The sequence below is a fragment of the Panthera leo genome, chromosome C1, assembly GCF_018350215.1.
Source record: "Panthera leo isolate Ple1 chromosome C1, P.leo_Ple1_pat1.1, whole genome shotgun sequence".
NCBI lineage: Eukaryota > Metazoa > Chordata > Mammalia > Carnivora > Felidae > Panthera > Panthera leo.
Window position 1 is genome coordinate 13,618,388 of NC_056686.1, and position 22,281 is coordinate 13,640,668.

At 55.5% G+C, this 22,281-nt stretch overlaps 1 protein-coding gene and 1 long non-coding RNA gene across 2 annotated transcripts in view; one reads left to right on the plus strand and one right to left on the minus strand.

The window, feature by feature from the left end:
• The window catches only part of IFFO2 (intermediate filament family orphan 2), a 47,374-nt gene extending 30,622 nt beyond the window's left edge, over window positions 1–16,752 (minus strand). Inside the window, exon 1 of the mRNA XM_042951781.1 lies at window positions 15,421–16,752. Within this exon, the coding sequence (XP_042807715.1) occupies window positions 15,421–16,085 (665 nt within the window). The 5' untranslated portion in view covers window positions 16,086–16,752. The remainder of the gene's footprint in view (window positions 1–15,420) is intronic.
• LOC122227360 lies at window positions 16,751–17,810 on the plus strand. Its single transcript, XR_006205988.1, has 2 exons — window positions 16,751–16,935; window positions 17,573–17,810. It is a non-coding gene; the product is annotated as an uncharacterized LOC122227360 (long non-coding RNA).
• Window positions 17,811–22,281: the final 4,471 nt, after the last annotated feature.

Sequence of the window (22,281 nt, forward strand, 5' to 3'; positions counted from 1 at the left end):
TCTACTTCCAGCTCAGAGGGTTTCATGACTCCAGAAGAAGGCATGTGCCTCCCTCCCAGGAACTGGTGGGGACCCAAAGGGACTGGCCAGATCCTTTCCACACAAACAGCATGCCCTAACAAGCACGCAGGAGTCAAGGGGAACTTTAGAAGGGAAGAGGGCGAGCTTAGGGGCTCAGAGGGGAGTGGAGCCGTCTTCCCCAGGCGGTGGTTGCCCACCCATTCCCCTACTCCATGGAAGGCTACACAAGATGATGCAGCCTATGGGATTATGGCTAGAGGCCAGGAAGCATTTTCCGATGGAAAGAGCTAGAAAGCACTTCCAGGGGAAGGCTCTGGAATGACCTTCCCAGGCAATAAGGTCTCTAAGCAGGATTTGCAAAGGTCCTAACCTCAAGGTGGAAGGAGGAACAGATAACCTCTGGAGACCCCCGGGGACAGCAAGCTGGCGTCTACAAGAAGTAAAGCAGGGCCTCAGGGTCTCTGCACACGGGTGCCCGGCCAACTGGTGTTCCAGACAGGGCATCATCTCAGGGCCGAACATGGCCAGGCTCAGCTCCAGCTTAGGACCTGCACACTGGTCCAGCAGGCATCTCCGGGTGTCTCTCAGGACAGAGGCTGCAGAGGACTCCAGCAAAGCCCAAGAACACATCAAAATAGGCGAAGAGGCAAGGGCTGAGTGAGAGGGCTGCCAGCCAGAAGTGGAGTCTTAGCGTGACCGAGAGGCAAGAACGTGGGACCGGGGGCCACACACCTGGCTGTGAGACCTAGCTCTGCCACCGAGTTGCTGTGCCACCTGGGGCAAGTCACTGCCCCTCTCTGATGTGTGTTGAGGGAGAAGCTAAACATCTGTCAGGACTCTTGCAGCTCTGATTTAAGAGTCATTTGGCAAGCTCAACTAGGAACAAGAGTCTGCCCGTGTGGTCCATGCAGCATCATCACCAGGGCCCAGGCTCAGGGCCTGAGTACAGGGGCCGTGAAAACAGATGGATGGATGGATGGATGGATGGATGGATGGGTGGATGGGAATGGTGGGTGGATGGACAGATGGGTGGATGGGTGGATGGATGGATGGATGGGTGGATGGAAATGGTGGGTGGATGCATAGATGGGTGGATGGATGGATGAATGGATGAAGGATGGATGGATGGATGGGTGGATGGAAATGGTGGGTGGATGGATAGATGGGTGGATGGATGGATGGATGAATGGATGGATGGATGGATGATGGATGGATGGGTGGAAATGGTGGGTGGATGGATAGATGGGTGGATGGATAGATGGGTGGATGGGTGGATGGATGGATGGATGATGGATGGATGGGTGGATGGAAATGGTGGGTGGATGCATAGATGGGTGTATGGATGGATAGATGGGTGGATGGGTGGATGGATGGATGGATGGATGGATGAATGGATGGATGAAGGATAGATGGATAGATGGGTGGATGGATGGATGATCAAGTGGGATCATTCCTGAAAAAGAGGAACAGAAGGTCCTAGACGTCCGCGGGGATGATTCCTTACCCTTGCCCACAAGGCCTCCTTGGAATCACATTCGCACAACTATAGACCCTCCAGCACCCAATCGTCTTCTCTATCATATACGTACGCGTGCACATACCTACCCATGCATACTTACATATGCAGCACACACTCCCTGCACGGTGGCCCAGCTCTGAATCTTGAAGACAGACGCTCTGGATCCCCAAAGCCATGAGATTTATCTGTTCCAGCCTTCCCCCCGGGTATCTTGGCTTTCGGAAGTGTGCTCTCGAAGCTGGGTTTGAAATGAGACTCAACAGCGGTGGAACCCAGTGGAGGGTGATCTTTTAAGCCGCTGAGACCCCAGTTCACACGCCAGCTCTGCCACTTTCTAGCTATTCCAAGGAGCAGGTCACTTCACCTGCCAAGACTCTGTTTCCTCATCTGTACAATGGGCATGACGGCAGCCACCCTTTAAGAGTGCAGTGATTTCAAGAGAACATGTCCATGAAGTTTAGGACTGCATCGGGTATGAGAGAGGCTCTTGGGAAACGGCGAGCTGAGTATTATGGGATAATGAGACCCTGGCTTCCTTCTTGGAGGAGCTGAAGGCAAGCCAAGCCTCCCAGGGCTTCTCTGCCTGGGCCCTGAAATCGTTCCATCTCCTTTCCCACCTTGGGGGGTGGGGGGTGATGTGCCTGGGCTTAAAGCAGGCAGAAGGCACAGAGCAGCCTTTGTCCCAGAGACGAAATTCTAAACCAGTTGCCCTGACGTCAACCCTGGAAAAACAATGAGAACGCGGCCTTCGACGTCACCTCTCTGCCCAAGGTCTGGGAACGCACACTTCACCCACAAGGCCTCATAGAGGCAAACTGGGGGCTGGACCAGAACCCAGAAGCCATCCTCCCATGGCGTTAGAGAGGCCCAGAAGGAGGAAGAGCTGCCCCCTTCCCCTCCCCCCAAGGGTGAGGGCCAGGAACACGCGGCCCACTGCTCAGCCTGGAACACGGACCCTGTGTGTGTGGCGAACAGTCCTCCGGGAGGGTCCGCCAGACCCAGGTTCAGATCCCAGCTCTGCCCCTGCTTCCTGAGCAGTGAGACCTCAGGCCAGGGATGGGACCTCCTGAGGCTGCCTCCACATCCATACAAGGAGTCTGGGACTTAGAGGGCCCCACCCCCCAGGCGGCAGGAACAGGGACACACTCCCCCATGCAGCAAGGCCACTGGAAGCCACAGCCTTGAATGCTAGGTCTTGCCCTACCACTGACCCTGCGCTGACAATCTGCTGGGGATGTGACCTCCTCCTTGCTGGTCAGGCAGGCGGCTCTGCTGGGGAAAGGAAGTGCCCTGAACACAAAAGGCCAGCCTGTAGCCGGAAGAGGGAGGGAGTAGGCACTTCTTACTGTATGGGGCCTGGGGGCTGGGGACGCTCGGACAGATGGGACAGAGCGGTAAGAGCTGAGGGGTCAGCACCGTGCTGAGCACCTGGCATGCACTACTCCACCGGACCCTCCTTACGACACCGTGAGCTCAGAATGGCATCCCCATTTTATAGATGAGAGAGTGGAGGCTCCGGGTGGCCTTGCTCAGGGTCAGAGCCCCACCTAAGTGAAAGCCCGTGTATTTATTACGCCTTAGGGCACGGAGAGGAACAACCTATGAGTTGGGGGACGTCCCCTGAACTTGGCAGTAGCCTGCTGAGCTAGAACCTCCGCTGGGCTAAGTCCTGGGGTTTTAAATGTTAGTATTTTCTCCGAAGGCAAGTGGAAAGCCAATCGCAACAGAGTATGAAGACTCTCCATAAAAAAACGCACAAATCCCGGGCACTTGGGTGGCTCAGTCGGTTCAGCATCTGACTCTTGATTTCGGCTCAGGTCATGATCTCACGGTTTGTTGAGTTCGAGACCCGCATCAGGCTCTCTGCTGATGGTGCAGAGCCCGCTTGGGATTCTCCCTCTCCCCCTCTCTCTGCCCCTACCCCGCTCGTGCTCTTTCTGTCAAAATAAATAAATAAACTTAAAAAAAAAAAATAGTACAAATCCAAAAGTACGATTTGTCAGTCACAGCCCCAGACCGGGGATCTCTGTGGGGCTGGGGACCCGCCTTTCAGGTTCACACAACTCCAGCCTTCAAGGCAAAGTTCTCCGAACTTCGCACTCTGGGGCCCACCTCAGAGGAAAGAGGATGGGACTGGTCCTCACTGGGTAAGGCTTATCGACAACAATGCGGGGGGGGGGGGGGAGGGTGTGTCATCATCCCATTTACACAAGAGGAAACTGAGGCACAGAGAAATGACACAGCAGAGCACACGGTGGAAGACGAGGATGGTCAATCAGTCGGTCAACAACCCAAGGCTGCTGGCCTGAGGCCAGGGGAGGGCCTTTTGTTACAAGGTGACAAACCCACCAGGACCTCAGAGTCTCTTCTGTAGGCGCAGAAGCTCATCCACGGCACAGGCACCTGGATGCTGGCTGGGGGGCGGGGTTCGGGTTCTGCAGACTCCACTTGAGGCTCTGAGGCCTCTTCACCCTAAGAGCTCCATCCTCGGCAGTTTTCAAAACCCCTCCTTAAATGGCCGTCAGACCCCAGAAGGATCCCTTAGCTCAGGGTTTCAAAGGAAACCCTACTCTGCTGTGTGACCTCAAGGGAGCTGCTCTGCTTCTCTGGGCCTGAGCTTTCTCATCTGGAAACAGTCATGGGTATGTGAGTGGCGGGGGGAGAGGAAAACATAAATCACTGAGGGACGAACTCTCAGAAGGTCTTTTTTCAAAAGACACAGAGCACATCTACTCACCCGCAACGACAGGGGAATGATGCTGCCCGGAAGCAGGATCCGGATGGACTGACTGAGCTCGGACAGCCCCTCAAGCCCTCTGGGCCCAGCAGGGGTAAGATGAAGTCACAGGTGTGAGGGAGCAGGGGCAGGCAGGGTGGTCAGGCCCGGGAGGTAAGGTGAACAGCCTAGCCTCCCGGCCCCCGCACCCCTACCCATGTCTAATCCTAGGCTCATCTCTGATGGGGGCTGGGGGCCGAGGTCTCTCATGACCAGCATTGACCTCCAAGACCCAACAGCTATCACTCTCGCCAGGGAGCCTCCCCTGCCCCCAACGATGATGTACAAGGGGTGGTACAAAGGGACTGGGGTGGCCAAAGGCAGGGTCCTGACCCCGGGGGCTCCCAGTCTACAGGGTGTAGACCAAGGCTCCCAGACACACGCGTGCACACACAGAGGCTCACAAAGCCCCGGCAGCAGACAAAGAGCCCCCCGCAGCGGGCTGGCATTGGGTGGGCAGAGGGACAGGGAACAGGGCCCCCCTCACAGCCCTGCCCTGCCTCAGATGCGGGGGGGGATGGGAAGGTGAAAAAAAACAGCCATAAGGACTAAAGACCCAAACAAGAACGAGGGAAAGCGGGACAGGAGGGAGGATGAGAGGCAGCAAAATGGAAGAAAGAGAGCCAAGAAGGCCAGGAGGAGGGAGGGAGGGTGAGAAGGGGAAGAAGAGTGAGCAGGCAGGCCAGGCCCGCACGTTGGCATGGCAACCTCACCACCAGGCCTTTGACCAAGCTGTTCCCTCTACCTGAAACACCCTTCCCTTCTCTTCCACTCTTACTGGACCACCAAGACACAACTCAGGCGACGTCTCCTCCGGGAAGCCTTCCTTGACTGGCCCTAACCTGGCTCGGGTGCCTTCCAGAACCCCTGGGTTTCGGGCACTGCAGGGTCCCACCCAGAGCTCCAAGGCTCTCTGGTCCTGTGGTCTGACTTTGCAATAAGCTATTGCAGTCAGCCTCCCCACCCACCGCCCCAACATGGCCTTCTGCCCATTACCACAGGGGCAAAAAGGAGGTGCTGAGAGGCCCTGGGAAGATGCACCGACCCTGCCCCGAGAGGAGCCTGTCTGCCGGGGAATTTCACAAGGTCCACTTAGACCAGCAGTCTTCCCCTCCCCCAAGACGGCAAACAGGCGGCAGCCAGCCAAGTACCGTCTTAAATAACCCAAGTAATAAAAATGGCCAATTAAGAGGGCGGAAGGCAGTGTCTCCACTGCGGGGGCGTCTCTCCATCACGCAGCAGATGAGCGGGGGGCTGTGTGAACCGGGCGCATCCCAAAGTCGGAGCACGCAGGCAGGCCGGCCAGAATGCACTCAGCAGGCATCTCAGAGAGAGCTCCGAGACAGCCCCCGCCCGGGGCAGCCGAGCGGAGGGGCTCCTGCCCAGGCCGGGGTCCAACTGCCCTCCGACCCCCGCCCCTGCTCCTTTCCCCAGGACCCCCAGCCTCATTTAATAACAACGATGGCGGCTGCCAGCATCCGAACACCACCATCCCACTGGCTTTCCCTGCCACCCACTCACAGGACTGTCCCCACTTCTCAGAGGAGCAAAGGACTCTCTCAAGTTCACATGGCTGATGTGCAGCAGAAACTCTCCCACTTCCTCTCCTCCCAGCTTCCAAGTGCCACACAAGCGCCCTTCCCCGAGCTATCTCGTTTTGCGGGCTTCTGTCCAACATCAACATCACGGCCGTCTCGGGGATCCAGTGGGGGCGTGAATGCAAAGGCAAGGGAAGGATGGGACATCTCCTGGGGCCTCGAGGAGCCCCAGGCTGCCTGGGAAGCTGGGGAGGAAAGGGCAGAGTGTGTAGGCAGGACCCAGGCTTCTAATCATCCCCCCACGCCCCCAGGGCGAACACTCAACAGTTTATAAAGTGTTTCCGCAGACATCACTTCATTTAACCTTCCAAACGGCCCAGGGAGGTCAGAGGTACTGTCCCCATTTCACAGGAGTGACAACTGAGGCTCAGAGCATGGAAGCTACTTGCAGTGGGCACATGTCCCTTCGTGGAGACAGCATAGAAGGTTGAATCTGGAGCCTGACTTCCTGGGTTGACATCCTGGCTTCCCACCTGCTACCTGTGTCTGGGCTCAGGTCCCTCAACGTCTCTGCAGCTCAGTTCCATCCTGTAAAACGGGGCTAATGACAGCACCTAATGCATAGGGTTAGGATGAGGTCACATGAACCAAAGGTTTGTAAACCGCTTTGAATGCAGCTTGACAAAGAGTAAATGGTAGATAAATATTTGTTTAATTAATGAATTAATATTTATTGTGCCCTTACTATGCACAGGTACTATCTGAGCGGGTGCGTGTCAGGTGGCATCGTCACATTTGCCTGTGTCCCCAGACTCTGAGATCCCGGCTACGTCTGCTTCCCCCCAGTGCCCAGCACGGGGGCCTGGCGCACAGTGGGTGCCCAGCCACGGTCAGGAGAACAAAACCTCAGCTTCTCAGACACCCACACCCAGCGGGCTCATCTTCCCCAACGCGAGGCACGGAGTGACTGTCACAAGTTCCCTGTACCCAGGCAAAGTTTATGGAACCAACCGAAAGCAAAAGTTAGGGAGACCCAAGCCCAGGGCGGAGGCCCGTTTCCCTGCAGTCACCAGAGTGCCGGCTGCTCTCTCCTGCTTGTCACCAAGTGACGAGAAACCCTGGCCCTTGCCCTGGGAGGGTGTAGGTGCCGGGTACGATCAAAGGAGCGTTAACTTCTTCTCTGAGACCCACATCCAGCCCCTGGCTTTGCTGTGTGGCTTAGAGTGAGTTACTCTTGTGCCCTGAGCCTGGGTTTCCCTCTGCAGAGATGGCACAAGGTTTAAATCAGAGCAGGGGAAAGTTCCAGACAGGTGATAATACGTGCCCCCTGACCCCCCCGCTCCTCCCCCTGCCAGGCCCACCGGCTCCACTGTGCCAGCCTCTGTGGCTGACCAGTAACTGCTCCCTGCCCAGAGTCCAGTCCCCGACCAGGATCACCTCCAAAGAGCAGGGGGGCTAGGCCGCCCTCGACGGTGGCCCGGGAGGCTCATCTGCCTGCCATTGCCGGTGACTCACTGGCTTCTTGAGAAATAACTACCGTCAAGTGGGAGCGGGAAGACTTCCCGGCACAGCAGCCGCCTTCTGTTCTGCCACCCGTGGTGGCAATATTGTGACAGGCGCTGGGGAGACCCCACGCCTCAGCCTGCCTCCTCACCCCGGACCAGCCTTCCCCAGGGCGGCAGGAACCTGGCCAGCCCGTCCGCCCCGAGGAAGAACGCTGAACTCGGGGTCTAGAGATGCAGACGGGACTTGCCACAACTGCCTCACCTGTCAGAACCTCTCACCTGCCAAATGGGCGTAATTAATTCTCAGCTCTTGGGGTTGTCTAGTAACGAACTCTCACTTATTTAAAGAAGCCATCACAGGGGCACCTGGGTGGCTCTGTTGCTTAAGCATCCGACTCTCGGTTTTGGCTCGGGTCACGATCCCGGGGTCGTGGGATTGAGCCCCGCGTGGGGCTCTGTGCCGAGCATGGAGTCTGCTTAGGATTCTCTCTCTCTCCCTCTGTCCCTCTCCCCCACTCGCTCTTTCTCTAAAATGAAATTTTTGTTTGAATTTTAAAAAATAAAGACCTCATTACAGAGCCTAGCACATAATAGTTGCTCAATCAGCGGAGGCTATTAAGTCATTATGGCTTATTTTTTAAACCTCTTTCAGAACGTTCTACACTCCGTATTTGGGTTGATTTTTACAGCAACCCTGGAAAGCAGGACTCGTGAGAAAACTCCATTTTATGGAGTGACAAACTGAGGTGCCAAAGATTAAATGGTGTGCGGATCCGAAACCACTCCAACAAAGTTACGGAGAGACCAGGATTGGCAGTGCCCTGGGCCAGCCCATCCTCCCACCGCCCCCCTTCCCCGGCGGACAACCGGAAGCTCGGATCACAGCACAGCCAAGCCGGGACCACGACCCGGACTCCACGGGGCTCTGGCCGCCCCCTTGCCACCCGCCAGGGGACTCGGCCAGGCCACAGCCCCTTGAGGGAACCAGAGGCCTTCACCAGGTTTACTGCTGGGTGACAACTACCCTCTCTTGTATCAGGAACTAGGGCGAGAAACCACATCCTGCCCAGGAAGCCGAATGCCCCGTGCCCCCTGAAGGTGGGCGGGCACGGCTCTGGTGGGCAGGCGGGCAGCCTCACCAATCCTCACCAGCCTCCCGTCTGGCCCGCGCAACCCGCAATGCCCAGAGGTTACATGACACCCAGAGGCCGCTGGCGGGGACGCTGACCGCCCTCCCCCCAGCCTCCGGCCTGGCTCTTGACTTCGGCCCACAAAGGCGGCACCACTCACTTCTCAGGGCACCCACGTTTCTGCCCCGTGAAATCCTGCCGTGGAACTCTTACAGAACTTCATTTAGACAGGGCTGGAGCTGCGTGAGCCCATTCACCCGGCCCACAACCTCGGCATAGCGATGAGGAGAAAGACCCAGAGAGGCAAAGTGACTAGGCCGATGTCACTCAGCTTTCAACCCCTGCGCCAGGAGCCCAGCATCTAGCACCGGGGGATGGGTGCCATTCAAATATGGTCCAACTGATGCGTGGGGCCGGGAGCGCGGGTCTCCCGACTCCAAACCAGCCCCTTCCCTCCACGAGCTGCGAGACCCCAGATATATAGTCTGTGGTGGCCACCGGCGTCATCTGGGCCTTGTGTCCCCTGGCCGCACCGGGGGCCTATCACCACACAGCGGCCAGGCGCAGGGCCCTCCCTCACCGCAAAACGCTTGCTCAGCATGGACTCTGGCCAGACCCGGGTTGGGCTCGGCCAGTACACAGACCTGGAACCGGCCCCCACAAGCTTCCAGTCTGTGGGGGAGCAGACATCCCAGGCAATTGTGATTCAGGGTATGGGGTGCCGTGATGGGAGAGGTCGTGGGCGCTCAGGAACGCCTGATAGAAGAAAGTCAAGGAAAACCAATGCATCCCGGTCCTGAGCCGAGGAGACGACAGCGCCTCCTCCCCTGTCCCAGGCCTTCAGCCATCCATGACATGGGAAACAAGCAGAACACCAGCCGGGCTTCACTTCCCCGATGTGATCAAAAGCCAGGACTCCAACTGCAAAGTCCACAGCCTCCGGTATCGTGGACACATGGCACCGTTTAAATCGATGCCCCTAGAAGTCAACGCATCTCCTTGCGGCAAAGAGCACGTTCAGATTCTGGGTCTACCCTTCTGTGTCCTTCAAATGCCGACACGTGTGCGGATGCGGGCCAAGAGCCTACAGAGACTGAGAGCGTGTGAGTCCGTGTGTGTGTGTGTGTGTGTGTGTGTGTGTGTGTGTGTGTGTGTGTATGCGTGTGTGCACTGGGGCGGGGGAGGGGGGCAGGGGCCTCGCATCCGGTGGCCAAGGCAAAAGCCCCGCCCCACATTCCTCAGGGAAGGAATCTTCAGCGTCAGCTGTCTCCAGGCTTCCTGCTTCCCTTTCTTTTCTGGGACCTCATTCCCCTCCCTCTGGCTTGAGGCTCTGAAAATCCCTCCCAACTGTGTTCCCAAAGAGAATGCCGGCACAGCCAAGAGACTCTAGGATACCCAGAAGCTGGATGGAGGGGGTTTGTGTGTTTCTTTCAATGAAGGTTAGAAGAAAGGGCGGGGGGTGGGAGGGGGGTGGCCAGAGATTTCCGGAGGCACAAATCAACCGCTAAGAGTAGGAAGAACACCCTCCTTAGATGCTGGACAAAGAAGTAGCCCTTTTTCCCTCCTCCCCCAACACCATGTCTGGCGCCTTCCACGGGACAGAGAGCTGCGACGCGTCCTGAAATGGGTGTGCTGGGCGGTCCAGCATTGTGCTGGGAAAGCCCTGTGAAATGAAGGGAACAGACATTGCGCGGGAGGTCAGAGAGGGGACCAACCCGGAACCTACCGAGCCCCAGGTGCCTTGTCACTGGGGCTCATTTATTCCTCCCCGATTCCTAGGGGAGCAACATTACTCCCCCTCTTTCACAGAAAGCGGTGGCTCAGGCAGCTCAGAGAGGTTAAGCAATTGCCCATAGTCACACAGAAAGTGGCAGAGCTGGGATTTCAACCTTCTTTCCACCATCCCAGGCTGCCTCCCGGAAAAACCAGAAATTAAGAATCCATATCGGTGGCAGCTTCAGAAATAACAGAAGTGGCAGGGAACGAAACCTTCCAACCAGCTTTCTGGGCAGTCTTCTGGCTTTGGGGCACTCAAGGGCCAGCAAACACCTGCTCAAGGGCCTTCCAGGGCGTGATGGGAAAAGGCAGGGGACACTCCAGCTGGCTCACCCACCAGCCCTTCTTGGAGCCCTTCATTCAGGCCCCCAGCCCAGCCCCTTCCGGCTCATGATCAGAAATAGCTGTGACAAAAGTCCCTCCCATCCCTGAAAGTAGCTTTGTAAAAAATGCCTAACGGCAGACACAGAAAGGTGGAGAGAACTCTCCCAACACCCAACCCCGGGCAGATGATGTGGGCATCACCTCAGCGTGGTGGGGAAAGCTTTGGACAGCAGGCTTCCCAACTCAGCTTTGTGGGTCAGCTCCCTCTGGGCCTCAGTTTCCCCACCTCAAAAATGAAAGTAACTCAGCTGAATCAGCAATTTCTCTTTTTTGTTTTTTCTAAGCCGTAGAGCCCGGTTTTCCAATTGAATCCTCCTCAGAAGATCAATATGACAGTCACGGAAATGGAGCTTCTGTGGTTGATGAAAGCCAAACCCCAGGTGCTCGGCACCCCTGCTCACTGTCCCCAGAATTGCCCCAAGGCTCCGGGGATCCAGAGGGCCCATGTGGGAACCATCAGGATCCAATGATCACTGTGGTCCCTTCCTGACTCTCAAGGGAAGCTCCGATCACCCAAATACCAGGTTAAAACAAACCAAGCCCCTCATGCTGACTTGAGTCAGAGGCACAGACACTTAGCGACCTGCAGCGGGGAGGGAAGGAAACCAGACAGTTCCAAACCACACTGGGCCTGGGACAGGAGAGGGGGAGGCCAGGACTGCCATCCCATGAGGCAGGAAGGGCCCTGACCCGGACCCCTTGGAGTCACAGACCAAAGTGTAGAGTGAATTAGAAGGGAAACCCCCTCCTGTAAAGGTGGAGGGCCTAAGTCTCAGAGAGGGCGGCAATTGGCCCAAGGTCACACAGCGCCTAGTAGCGGAGCCAGACCTGGAGTCTGGGTCTCCTGGATGTGATGCAAAAAAACCCCCACGTGTTTAAAGTTCAGATAGATTCAGCAGGAATGTCCAGGGAAAAGCCCCCAGCCTGCAAACTCAGAACAGGATATTTTGGTGGCACTGGGTGGTGACAGGGCAGAGATGTTTGTTTTGGTTTCCAAATCAATGCTTGACAACCTTGTTGGCGTTACAGTTTCGGCAACCACATTTCACGGTAAAGAGCTCAGAGCTGGTTGGACCAAAGGGAAACTAAAAACCGTAGCGAACAGGCCAGGGGCTGTGGTTTGGGTTGCGTGTTTCCAAAGCATGGCTCCTATACCACCGATGGCACATGAGATGATCTGAGGCGGTTCACAAGTGACTCTTTGTGTTTAAAGTCTGCCGACTACAGAGGTGAGCGAATCAACAAAATGTGGTCTGTCCGTACGGTAGAACGTTATTCGCCAATCTAAAGGAAGGTACTCCTGGAATTTGCTACAACATGGATGTACCTCAAAAACACTGAGTGAAAGAAGCCAGACACAAAAGACAATCTATGGTATGATTCCATTTCTATGAAGTGTCCAGAAGAGGCAAATCTATAGAAACAGAAAGCAGATCCGTGTTGCCTGGGCTGGGTGGGAATGGCGATTAACTGCCATTCCTCTGGGGGGGGACCAGAGGAAACCCGGGAACCTTTTCTTTCCTGGCACAGGTGCCTTCCAGTGCTCACGGCTTGGGGCTCCATGCTAGACATCCCGAAAGGATGTAAAGGCTTCAGTGGCCAACAGTGCAAGCAAACCCCGTGGTCCCATCCCTCAGACTGTGCCTTCTCTCATGGACAGGGGCCCAGAAGTGGGCCGGGAGTTCTAATGCAAGATTATATTTTGTCAAGACCTTCTGAGATCATCTAGCCCGGTGGTTTTGTAATTTTTTTTAAAGTTTATTTATTTTGAGAGAGAGAGAGAGAGAGAGAGCAGAGGTAGGGGCAGAGAGAGAGAGAGAGAGAGAGAGAATCCCAAGCAGCCTCTGCAGCGCAGAGCCTCAACTGAGACGGGGCTCAGTCTCAAGAACCATGAGATCATGACCATGACCAATGCAGAGTCGGACGCCTAAGAGCCACCCAGGCACCCCTAACTTTTTTTTTTAAGTGGTTCAGATGCCTGCCCTCCTCCCAAGAGAAAATTCTTATGAGAAACCCAAATACAGAAACAGGTAAAAACAGAATGCTAGTTGTATACATTTATATTGTAAGTTCAAATATAGATATTCCAGATATAACCATTCTGAATTCAATCAGTGAAGTTGGCGAGGCTATTTTGATTCATTAACACTTAGAATGGGGACTACAGATGACAGCACCACTTTCCATTTAATTCTGTTTCCAGTTTTGGCTGCAGAGTTTCACGAAAATCCTGACTCACACAGATAAGTAGCTACAAATGGGAATGGTTTTTAGCGGTTTGCTCTGCAATGTCAGAGTACTCTTCAGACAAATAGAGAAGGCTGGAGGGTGGCTCTAACTTGAGGCCAACTACTAATACGTTAGTGTGTCAGTGGACTTCAAGGAGTTAACGTGAACTTAAAAAGTGAGCACATGTTGGGGCGCCTGGGTGGCTCAGTGGGTTAAGCACCCGACTTCGGCTCAGGTCATGATCTCACTGTTCGTGACTTCAGGCCCCGCGTTGGGCTCTGGGCTGGCAGCTCGGAACCTGGAGCCTGCATCGGATTGTGTGTCTTCCTCTCTCTCTGCCCCTCCTCCCCCCGCTCAAAAATAAATAAATGTGAAAAAAAATTTTTTTCCAGTGAGCACATGTTTAGAACCATATTTAACATTTTAATATAATTTAAAATATTAAGTCTCATGTAATATTCAAGGACCGCCCCCCCCCCCCCCAATAGCATCTCTAAGGAAGCATGAGGCTTCAGAGAGCATGGTTCTAACCCACTCACCCCTCACTTTACAGATAGGGAAGCTGAGTCCCACAGAAGGGAGTATACTTGCTTTGGAAAAATCCAAAAACTTGAGCCCCGAATCAACTTCAGAAAAGATGCGCCTCCCCGGTTCACAAAAAAAAAATGGAGGAAGGAAAGGTGCTCGTGCAGCCCAGAGGGTGGGAGGAAGGCACCCACACTCCACCTGCCTCAGCAGTGGCCATCTCATTCCAGGCCAACGCCAGAGGCTGACATCACACCCCACGCCCTGGGTGCAACTTGAACAGAGCATTGCTCAACGCCAACCTATCTCCCTTTGAGATTGGGCACGGTTTTTCCATCTCCTTAGTCGCCCGGTCCAAAAAAGCACACACAATAAAACAAACACGGCACAAGCCTGGGGCATGACGACACAATCAACAGTGGCAGACAGAAGGGCCCAGCCCTCCGTGTTTCACCATCGAGAGCAAGTGCCTGTTCCCCTACCCCACCCCGGCGAAGCTGCCCACAGAGGCAGAGGTAGCCTTCCCATGGCCATGGCAGGCCACCAGGCCATTCTCAAGTCCTCAAGAGAAGACCAGCCCGGGAGAGGAGCTCGTTCCCCCAACGGGGTGTCAGACCTCCCCGCTGAGAGTCAGGCCCTGCCTGAGACAGACCTGAGACTTGGGCCTCTGCTCCACGCTGGCCTGACACAGTCTCTCGTCTTCAACATCAACGGATTACTTCTCCCCTTCTGCAACCCTGGGTAGATTGTATTACGCCAGTCTCTCTAAATGAGCAAACAGGCTTCCAAATGGTTCAACAGTCTCCCTGGCGGGTGATGGAACCGGCATTTGAATCCAGCCCAGTGGAGGAAAAGGAAGGAGACCCACACCTAGCTCCCTGGGCAGACCTATGCGAGCCCCAGGACTCAAGGAGTAGAAGGAAAGATCCTTCTCGCAACATGCTCCAAACAGAGGCTCCCAATGTGGAGAGCTGCCCATGCCGGGGACAGCAGAGGGCCCTGCCCCCACCCAGGCCTGAGAAGCTACAGACAGACCCCTCTCCTCTTATTGGAAAGCTGAGCCATCAGTCCTGTAGGCCAGGCTGCAGGCAAGCAGGAAGCAGTGTCAGTGTCCCAGCTGGGGAATCGGGACTGGGCAGGAATGTGCAGGCTGGTCCTGCAGGCAGTGTGCCCCCCACACTAGCCAGAGATGGTGGTCTGGGTCCCTTCAATGTCTAGTTTTCAGCCCAAGGTCCTCGCCTCCTGTGGGCCTTTAGGGCTGAGTCTGTTGGGGCTCAGTAAGCCAGGACAGTAGTGGGGTGGGGAGAAGAGGGATGAAGAGAGGCATTTTTAAAAGCTGGTGGCCAGTCTGATGCAGGCCCCGCCACCTGGACCTTGCAGAGCCAGAGCAAAATGGCAGACTCTGGCCCTAGTGGGTAGGGACAAATCTACCCATTTTCAAACATATGGTCTCATTTAATTCAAGGAACAAAACAGTAGTTTAGTTGAGTTTTTTCTTTTCACCCGCAGAGGGAGAGGAGCCCACCCCCTACAGCCTTGGAAAATACCTAGAGCAGCAGACAAACTAGCCAAAAGTCTTTCAATTCACTAGTCGTTCAAATCCTGGTTTCACCACTATCAGCCAAGTCACCCTAGGCAAGTCACTTGCATCCCTGTGCCTCAGTTTCCTCATCTACAAATCGGGGATAAGAATGCTTTACACTCTGCGTCGGCGTGAGGATTAAATGAGATCACCTAAAACACCAGTGGTTATTATGTCACCTAGAAAGCAACCTGCCTCGACCAATGACAGCGCCGAGGTGTCCCCTATGGTAGTCAGCGCCAGCCCCCATTCTTGGAACTAGATAACTGAGTTTTCCAAGCGCGTGTAGGGCGCCAGGCAAACACAGCTCCCAGCCCACCTGCTAGGACCAGCTGGCCGCCCCCGGCCCCTCCCCAACGCACGCATTCCGCGGCCTTCGGGACCTGGACGCCCCCTCCCCGGGAGCTGCTCGGGGGAAGGGCAGTCTGCACTCACCTCCGCTTGTACTCGTCGCGCTCGCGCTTCACCTTGGCCAGCACGTTGTAGAGCGCGCGTATCTCCGGCGTGATGGTGTCGATCTGCACGCCCACGCCGTCGGGATGCACCCACGACACGCCGGGGCCCTGCACCGTCTCCACGCCGCCGCCGCCCGTGCGCCGCACCTGCGTGTAGCTCCAGATGGTCCCGGGCAGGCGGCCGTAGTGCTGCGGGTGCGAGCCGCCGCCGGGGGGCAGGCCGCCCAGGGCCACGGCGTTGGCGTTGGCGCCGGCCGCCGCGCCGCTGCCGCTGCCGAGCCCGGCGCCGGCTGCGGGCGGCCGCAGAAGCTCGGGCCCGGTCTGCACGGCCTGCTCGCGGGAGAAGGTCTTGTAGCGCAGCCGCCGCTCGCGCTCGCTCTGCTGCTGTTCCAGCTGCTTCTCCAGCAGCCGGTTGCGCCGCTCCAGCTCGTGCACCTTGGCCAGGAAGCAGCGGAAGCGCACGTTGAGCCCCTTCAGGAGGTGGATGTTGGAGCCCAAGTCGTCCCGCAGCGCCGCCGTCACAGGCGACGGCCCCGGCCCGGCCCCGCCGCCGCCGCCGCCCCCGCCGGGGCAGCTCCCGCCGCCGCCGCCCGGCGGGCAGCCGAAGGCCAAGGCCATCTCCCCGAACAGCAGCGAGTTCACCATGCGCCGGCTGCGCGGCTCAGGGCCCCGGGCCCGCGGCTCCAGATGCGGCTCCAGCTCCGGGCAGGGTTCCCGGCGCGGCCGGGCCAGGGCGGGCGCGGGCTCCAGCGCGGCCGGCCGGGCGGTTCCAGATGCGCGCCAGATGCGGCCTCCGCAGCGACGGCGGCCGGACCGCCCCCCGGATGTGGGCGCCGAGGCGAGGGACTGGACTCGGGGCCGCGGTGGAGGCCGCGAAGGCTGCGTGAGGTGGCGAGGGTCGCGGGTCCCAGCTCCGCGGCTGTCAGAGTCGGTGTGGAGGCTCCGCGGCAGCGGCGCGCAGAGGACTCTCGGCCGGCACTGCCCCTCTGCGGCGGGCCCCGCCCACTGCAGACATAGGCCCCGCCCCTGCCCTCGCCCCGCCCACCCCGCCTCCCTCTGCGGCGCTCCCCGAGACCGAGGCCCCGCCCCCGAGGCCCGCAGCGCCGGGCCCCGCCCAGGAGGCGGTGGCTCCGCCCACCCCCGCTCTAGGCTGCTTTCTGGGCTGGGTGGACCGGCTGTCTGCAGCTCTGGCTCCGCCTGGCTCCCGGCTGGACCACGCCCTCTCCCGCGCCGAGTCCCGCCGCCCGGCCCGGCTCCGATTCTTTGCCTGGGGACACGGACCGCAGAGCTGCACCAGGCCCGCGGTTAGCTGGAACCGCCGCAGAGCCAGCCCGGCCCCTTAAAGGGGCCGGCAGCCGGCGCAGCGCACGTTTCCCTGTTAGAGCGCCCCTGCCCCCACATCCTCTCACAAGGAGGCTCCGCTCCGGCTCCCTACTCGGATTCCCCCGGCCCCAAATTCCCACGGGGTGTCCCGGAAGGGCTGGGGAACCATAGGGTACGAAGGTGCATCCGCCCCCCACCCCCACTCCAACTTGGGGCGGCCTAGATCGACCTTCCCAGGATAAGGCAGCGCTTCCGCTGGCACGTACCCCACGCGGTGGACCAGGGCGGGCTTCTGCACCGCTTGCCCCCGCCTATGGGCGCGAGTTCGTCGTCCCAAGATCGACCTGGGCACTGGCGAGCTGCTGGTCCCCGGGTCCACTGGGGAGCCCAGGCGAGTGGGGGACGGCGGAGGTGGGGGGGGAGACTGAGCGAAGACCCTCCCGGAAAATGACATCCGAAAGCTCAGCCTTGGGCTGCTGCTGTTTCCGGCCCTGAACGAGAGACCACCTTTCCACCTCTGCACACTCGCGCGCAGAGATGCAGGGGGCCCCACGCCTGGGGTGCATTTCATCCAACTGTTTAGGGGGCAGCAAGGGGGTGGAACCAGTGTGAAGGGCGGAGCCAACCCGAGAATTCAATTCATTCAGTCTTTTCTACCACCCTAAAGAACAAGCTCTCCAGCCTCCTGCTGTCTCTTGAACCAGTTTGCAAATATCTGTCATCATTTTCTTAATGCTAATAATGGCTCCCCTTATTGAGTGCTTCCTATATGTCAGGTGCCAAACTTAGTTATTATCTCCATTTTACAGAGAAGATCGCTGAGACCAGAGGAACAACAAGCCACCCCCAAAAGCGCCTGCTGTAACCGGCAATCCTACCCTGCTGGGCTCCTGTGCATTTTCCCACTTGATCCTCTCCATAAACCTCAGAGGGGAGGTGGCCCACACCTTTGAACGCCTGTGGCTTGCACTGTGTACCAGACATGTGGCATGTTCCAGATTCTTCCAGCTGCATTTTTTGAATTGCAATTTAATTTTGTCTCATTAACTTTTGTGTTTTGTCTCGTGCGTAAGCTTGAGGGCAGGTACCCTGTCTTACAGGGGCAATGGTTTGGTGTCCTCAGCGACAAAAGAGACACAAAGGCGGCATGGGCTTGTTCCGGGATGAGGTTGTGGCTGTTGTGTTAATCTGCTGCTTTTGATTTGGTCATAAGAGCAAAAACCCTCCCCACGTTTCCTTCCCTCAACCGCAGCTCCTTGCTCCCTGCCAAAATGGTCTCACCTTGACAACACTCAGCACCGAAACTCACCTGTCTTGAAACCTCTCTCTGCTTCACCCAACCCAGCGTGGTCAGTTTTCTTCGCTCTGTTCTCTCAGCTCTTGGTGATTTTGTTTATCTAATCGAAAGAATCAAGACCCCTTGGCCTTAAAGCAGGAGTTTGAGACCCCCTCCCCCAAGGAGGCTCTGGATAGAATTCATGACACTGGGATGGGCAAAAGTTATATCTTTATTTTCATTAATCTCCAAATGGTATTTAGCATCTTCTTTGACCGTGAGTGCAGGGAACCGGTAGAAGTCCCTGTGATTTGTCACTAAGGGAAGTCAAAGATCTTTTCATATCGATATTATAGTTACTGTACATATTTCAACATATGATTTAAGCTACCACAACTCTGAAATGAAGATCATATTAGACCCACCACTAAATCTTATTGGTGTGTTAGTGAAGAAGCACTATATCACAAACTGGTTCAAATTTTTTGTGATTGTATTTTAGTAAAAATTGTTTTATTATCCTAATGCCATTTTTTTTTTTTTTTAAGTACTCTTAGGGCTTCTGGGTGGCTCAGTTGGTTTGAGCATCCAACTCTTGATTTTGAGTCTTGATCTCAGGTCATGATCCCAGGGTCATGGGATCAAGCCCTGTGTCAGGCACACGGAGCCTGATTGGGATTCTGCCTCTGTCTTCCTCTGTCCCTCTCCCCTGCTCCTGCTCTCTGTCTCTCTGTCTCTCTCTCTAAAATAAAATTAAACAACATTATTCTGAAAAGAGGTCCATAGGCTTTACCAGATGCTCAAGGGGCCTGTGGAACGGAAAGGGTTAAAAAGCCACACCTGGGGAGTGGCTCCCTGCAGCCTGTTCCTGGAAGAATATGTCCTACCAGCAGCATTGTCCTGGAGTTGGGGTATCAGGGGCACCCAGCCCTGTCCTGGGCGCTAGAGAGATTCAGACATTCTATGATCATTAACTGAACCCTTGCGTCAGCACAGGCTCTCTGCTTATCAGAAGGCAAGAGTTTAAGGAATGCCGGGAAAGCTAATGAAGGCTACCAGAAAGACCCTCCTGAGGCATGGGAGGGGTGCGAGAAGGGACACTTGGCCTAGAGGAGGTGGCTGAGTAGAGAACCAGAAGATCTGAAGGAAATGGAGGAAATCATACCCAGAGGGATTTCCAACTCAGCCGTAGAAATATACGTACAAACAAAATGGCTAGAAAATGGTGCTGTGGCCATAAAGGAGCCAAAGTGAGATGTGTGTCTTGCTTTTTATGGGTAAGATGAGAGGGGAGGCTAACCTGATGTCCTTCCAGTAGAGTGACCAACTGTCTTCATTTGCCCAGGACCCAGGGTTCCCCTTGATGCAGGACTTTCAATGCTAAAACCAGAACGTTTCAGAGAAACCAAAACAAGCCCTTATAGCTCTGGCGACTTCTCAGGCCAGAAGTCTTGGTCATCAATGTCAGCCAGATGGGGCTCAGAAAGAAGCCAGCCTAGGGGTGCCTGTGTGGCTCAGTCGGTTGACTCAGGTCAAGATCTCACGGTTTGGGATGACAGCTCAGAGCCTGGAGCCTGCTTCAGATTCTGTGTCTCCCTCTCTCTCTCTCTGCCCCTCCCCTGCCCATGCTCTGTCTCTCTCTCTCTCTCTCAAAAATGAATCAATATTTTTTAAAAATTAAAAAAAAAGGGGGGACCTGGGTGGCTCAGTCGGTTAAGCATCCGACTTCGGCTCAGGTCATGATCTCACAGTCTGTGAGTTCGAGTCCTGCATCAGGCTCTGTGCCGACAGCTCAGAGCCTGGAGCCTGCTTCAGATTCTGTGTCTCCCTCTCTCTCTGCCCTCCCCTGCTCCTGCTCTGTTTCTCTCTGTCTCAAAAACAAATAAGAACATTTAAAAAATTTCTTTTTAATTAAAAAAAAGAAAAGAAGCCAGTCCAGTGTTCCCAATTTACAGACAATAACATCAAGGTCCAAAGAGGGGTAGGGACTAGCCCCAGGTCACCCGAAAAAAAATTGGTGGCAAAACCTGGCCTAGAACTCTGGTCCTACCCTCTGTCCAATGTTCAGCCCTCCCCCAAGCTTGTCAGTGAGGTCAGTGCTTCCATCCGTTCAACCCTGGACACCCTCACCTCGCCATCCATCATCCAGAGAGAACACAGGTGACTCTTTACTGGGTGGGGGGGTCACCCAGACAGACAAAAGGAATATCCCCAAGAGGGATGCCAGCCTCCACTCTCTGAATTAGGATGGGTTTTCTCCTCAGTGAGGATGGGCATAACTTCACCCACGGGGCCCTTTTTATAGTCTCTGCCTCCTTGTCACGGCCACCTTGCCTGCCCTGTCAAAGTGCTGGGGACACCTGACAGGCTCTCAATAAGCAGTTGCTGAATGAATGAATGAATGAACTGATAAATGAATGGACAAACAACTTCATTCTCCCCACCCCATTCCTTTGGCATTTCACCTGGTAACTATCCCTCATCCTTCAGATTCCAACCTCATGCACAAAACCTCTGTCCTCCCAGCATCCTCCGGGTCAACAACCTTGAGCCAGGAACAAGTCAAATTCCCTATAGCCCCACATCCGGGCATGATGCCCAGCACATAATAGGTGCTTCACAGAGATGAGTTCAGGCAAGCAAATGTGCTGTTAATACGAGAGAAAACTCCCGTCAGGTGCAGAGTAGGTGCTCAATAAATGTCAGATTTTTCTCACTTTAACTACAGTTCTTGGTTTTACAACCATCCAGCCATAGTTTACTTATATCATTTGCCCATTTCAATGGATTTTACTAACCTTACCAAGCTGCGTGACCATCACTATGAATCTGTTTTAGAATATTTCATCTCTCCCAGTAAGATCCCTGGTGCCCTCTTACTGGTATTCCCTGTTTCCACCCCCTGCTGAGGCCACCGCTGATCTACCTCCTGTCTCTGTGGACTGGCCTTTTCCGGTCATTTCATATAAATGGAAACATAAAATACATAGCCCTCGTGGATCATTCCTTGTTATTGACAATCTCTTTTTATTTTTGTTAATTTATTTTAACGTTTATTTTTGAGAAACAGAGAGGGAGCGTGAGTGGGGGAAGGGGCAGAGAGAGAAGGAGACACAGAAGCCGAAGCAGTCTCCAAGATCCCGGCTGTCAGCACAGAGCCCGACATGGGGCTCAAACTCAGGAACTGTGAGATCACGACTGAGCTGAAGTCGGTCGCTTAACCAGATGCCCCGACAATCTCTTTTTAAATGCTGATAGTTGGGATTTTTCTTTACCTTACTTACCGTTCTGCACTTCTGTTCCTCATCTGGAAATAGGACCAAGTAAGACTATCTCCCTCACAGGGAGGTTGTCAAGGTTAAATGACTGAATACGTGGAAAATCGGCATGTAGTACCTGCTCAATAAATATCAGCTATTAGCACCGTGAATTTTCTCCCATCCTTTTGCTTATGCAAATATAGAAAGCCCAAAAATGTATAAAGAGGCAAGGGGGAAAAAGCATCGCCCGCAATCCCACACCCAGGGACCCCGTCTGGCGTCTCAGTCCGGCCCTGCTGCTGGGGGGAATAAGCTGCTCCCTCTCCCCTGCGTGTTCCCCATCCCACCCTCAGCCTGTAGCTTCTAGAACATTCCCATGAGGTTGCTTCCTGGTAAAATGAAAGAGAGCAGCAGTAAAACACGATGGCACAGAAGAAAGGGAGTGGCTGCAAGCCCCACATGATGCTGCAGGTGAAGATTAATTCTCTGAGCAGCACAAAGTCTTGAGATGTCCCGTCTCTCTTCCCAGAAAATAACAATGACAACAATGACAGCCAAAAAAAAAAAAAAAAGATTTGGCAGCAGGGTGACTCTGGCTGGGCCCGTAGCAGCAGCGCGTTGCTAGGCCTCAACCCTCCTGGGCACCTCCGGGCTTAGAAGCGGCTTAAGCTGCGCGTTGTCTCAACAATTATTCTGGGTGGGTTTGCCTTCCTTGAAAAGGGCGTGGGTTTCGCCACCGTCGGGCGCCAAAGTGTCCCACTGGCTGCCCAGACAGCACTGATCTTGGTCAGCAGCCTTGGGGGAGCCCCAGCAGCCTTTGGGGTGCTTCCAGCACCTTCCCCAGGCCCCTGCAGGCCTGTCTCATGAAGGCCAGCCCGGGCGGCTCTGTATAATCTTGCTGTACGGCAGGGTGGTGATGAGCAGGGGATGCAGAGCCAGCTTCCATCAATTAACCGTGTGACTGTGGGCAAGGCAGTCAACC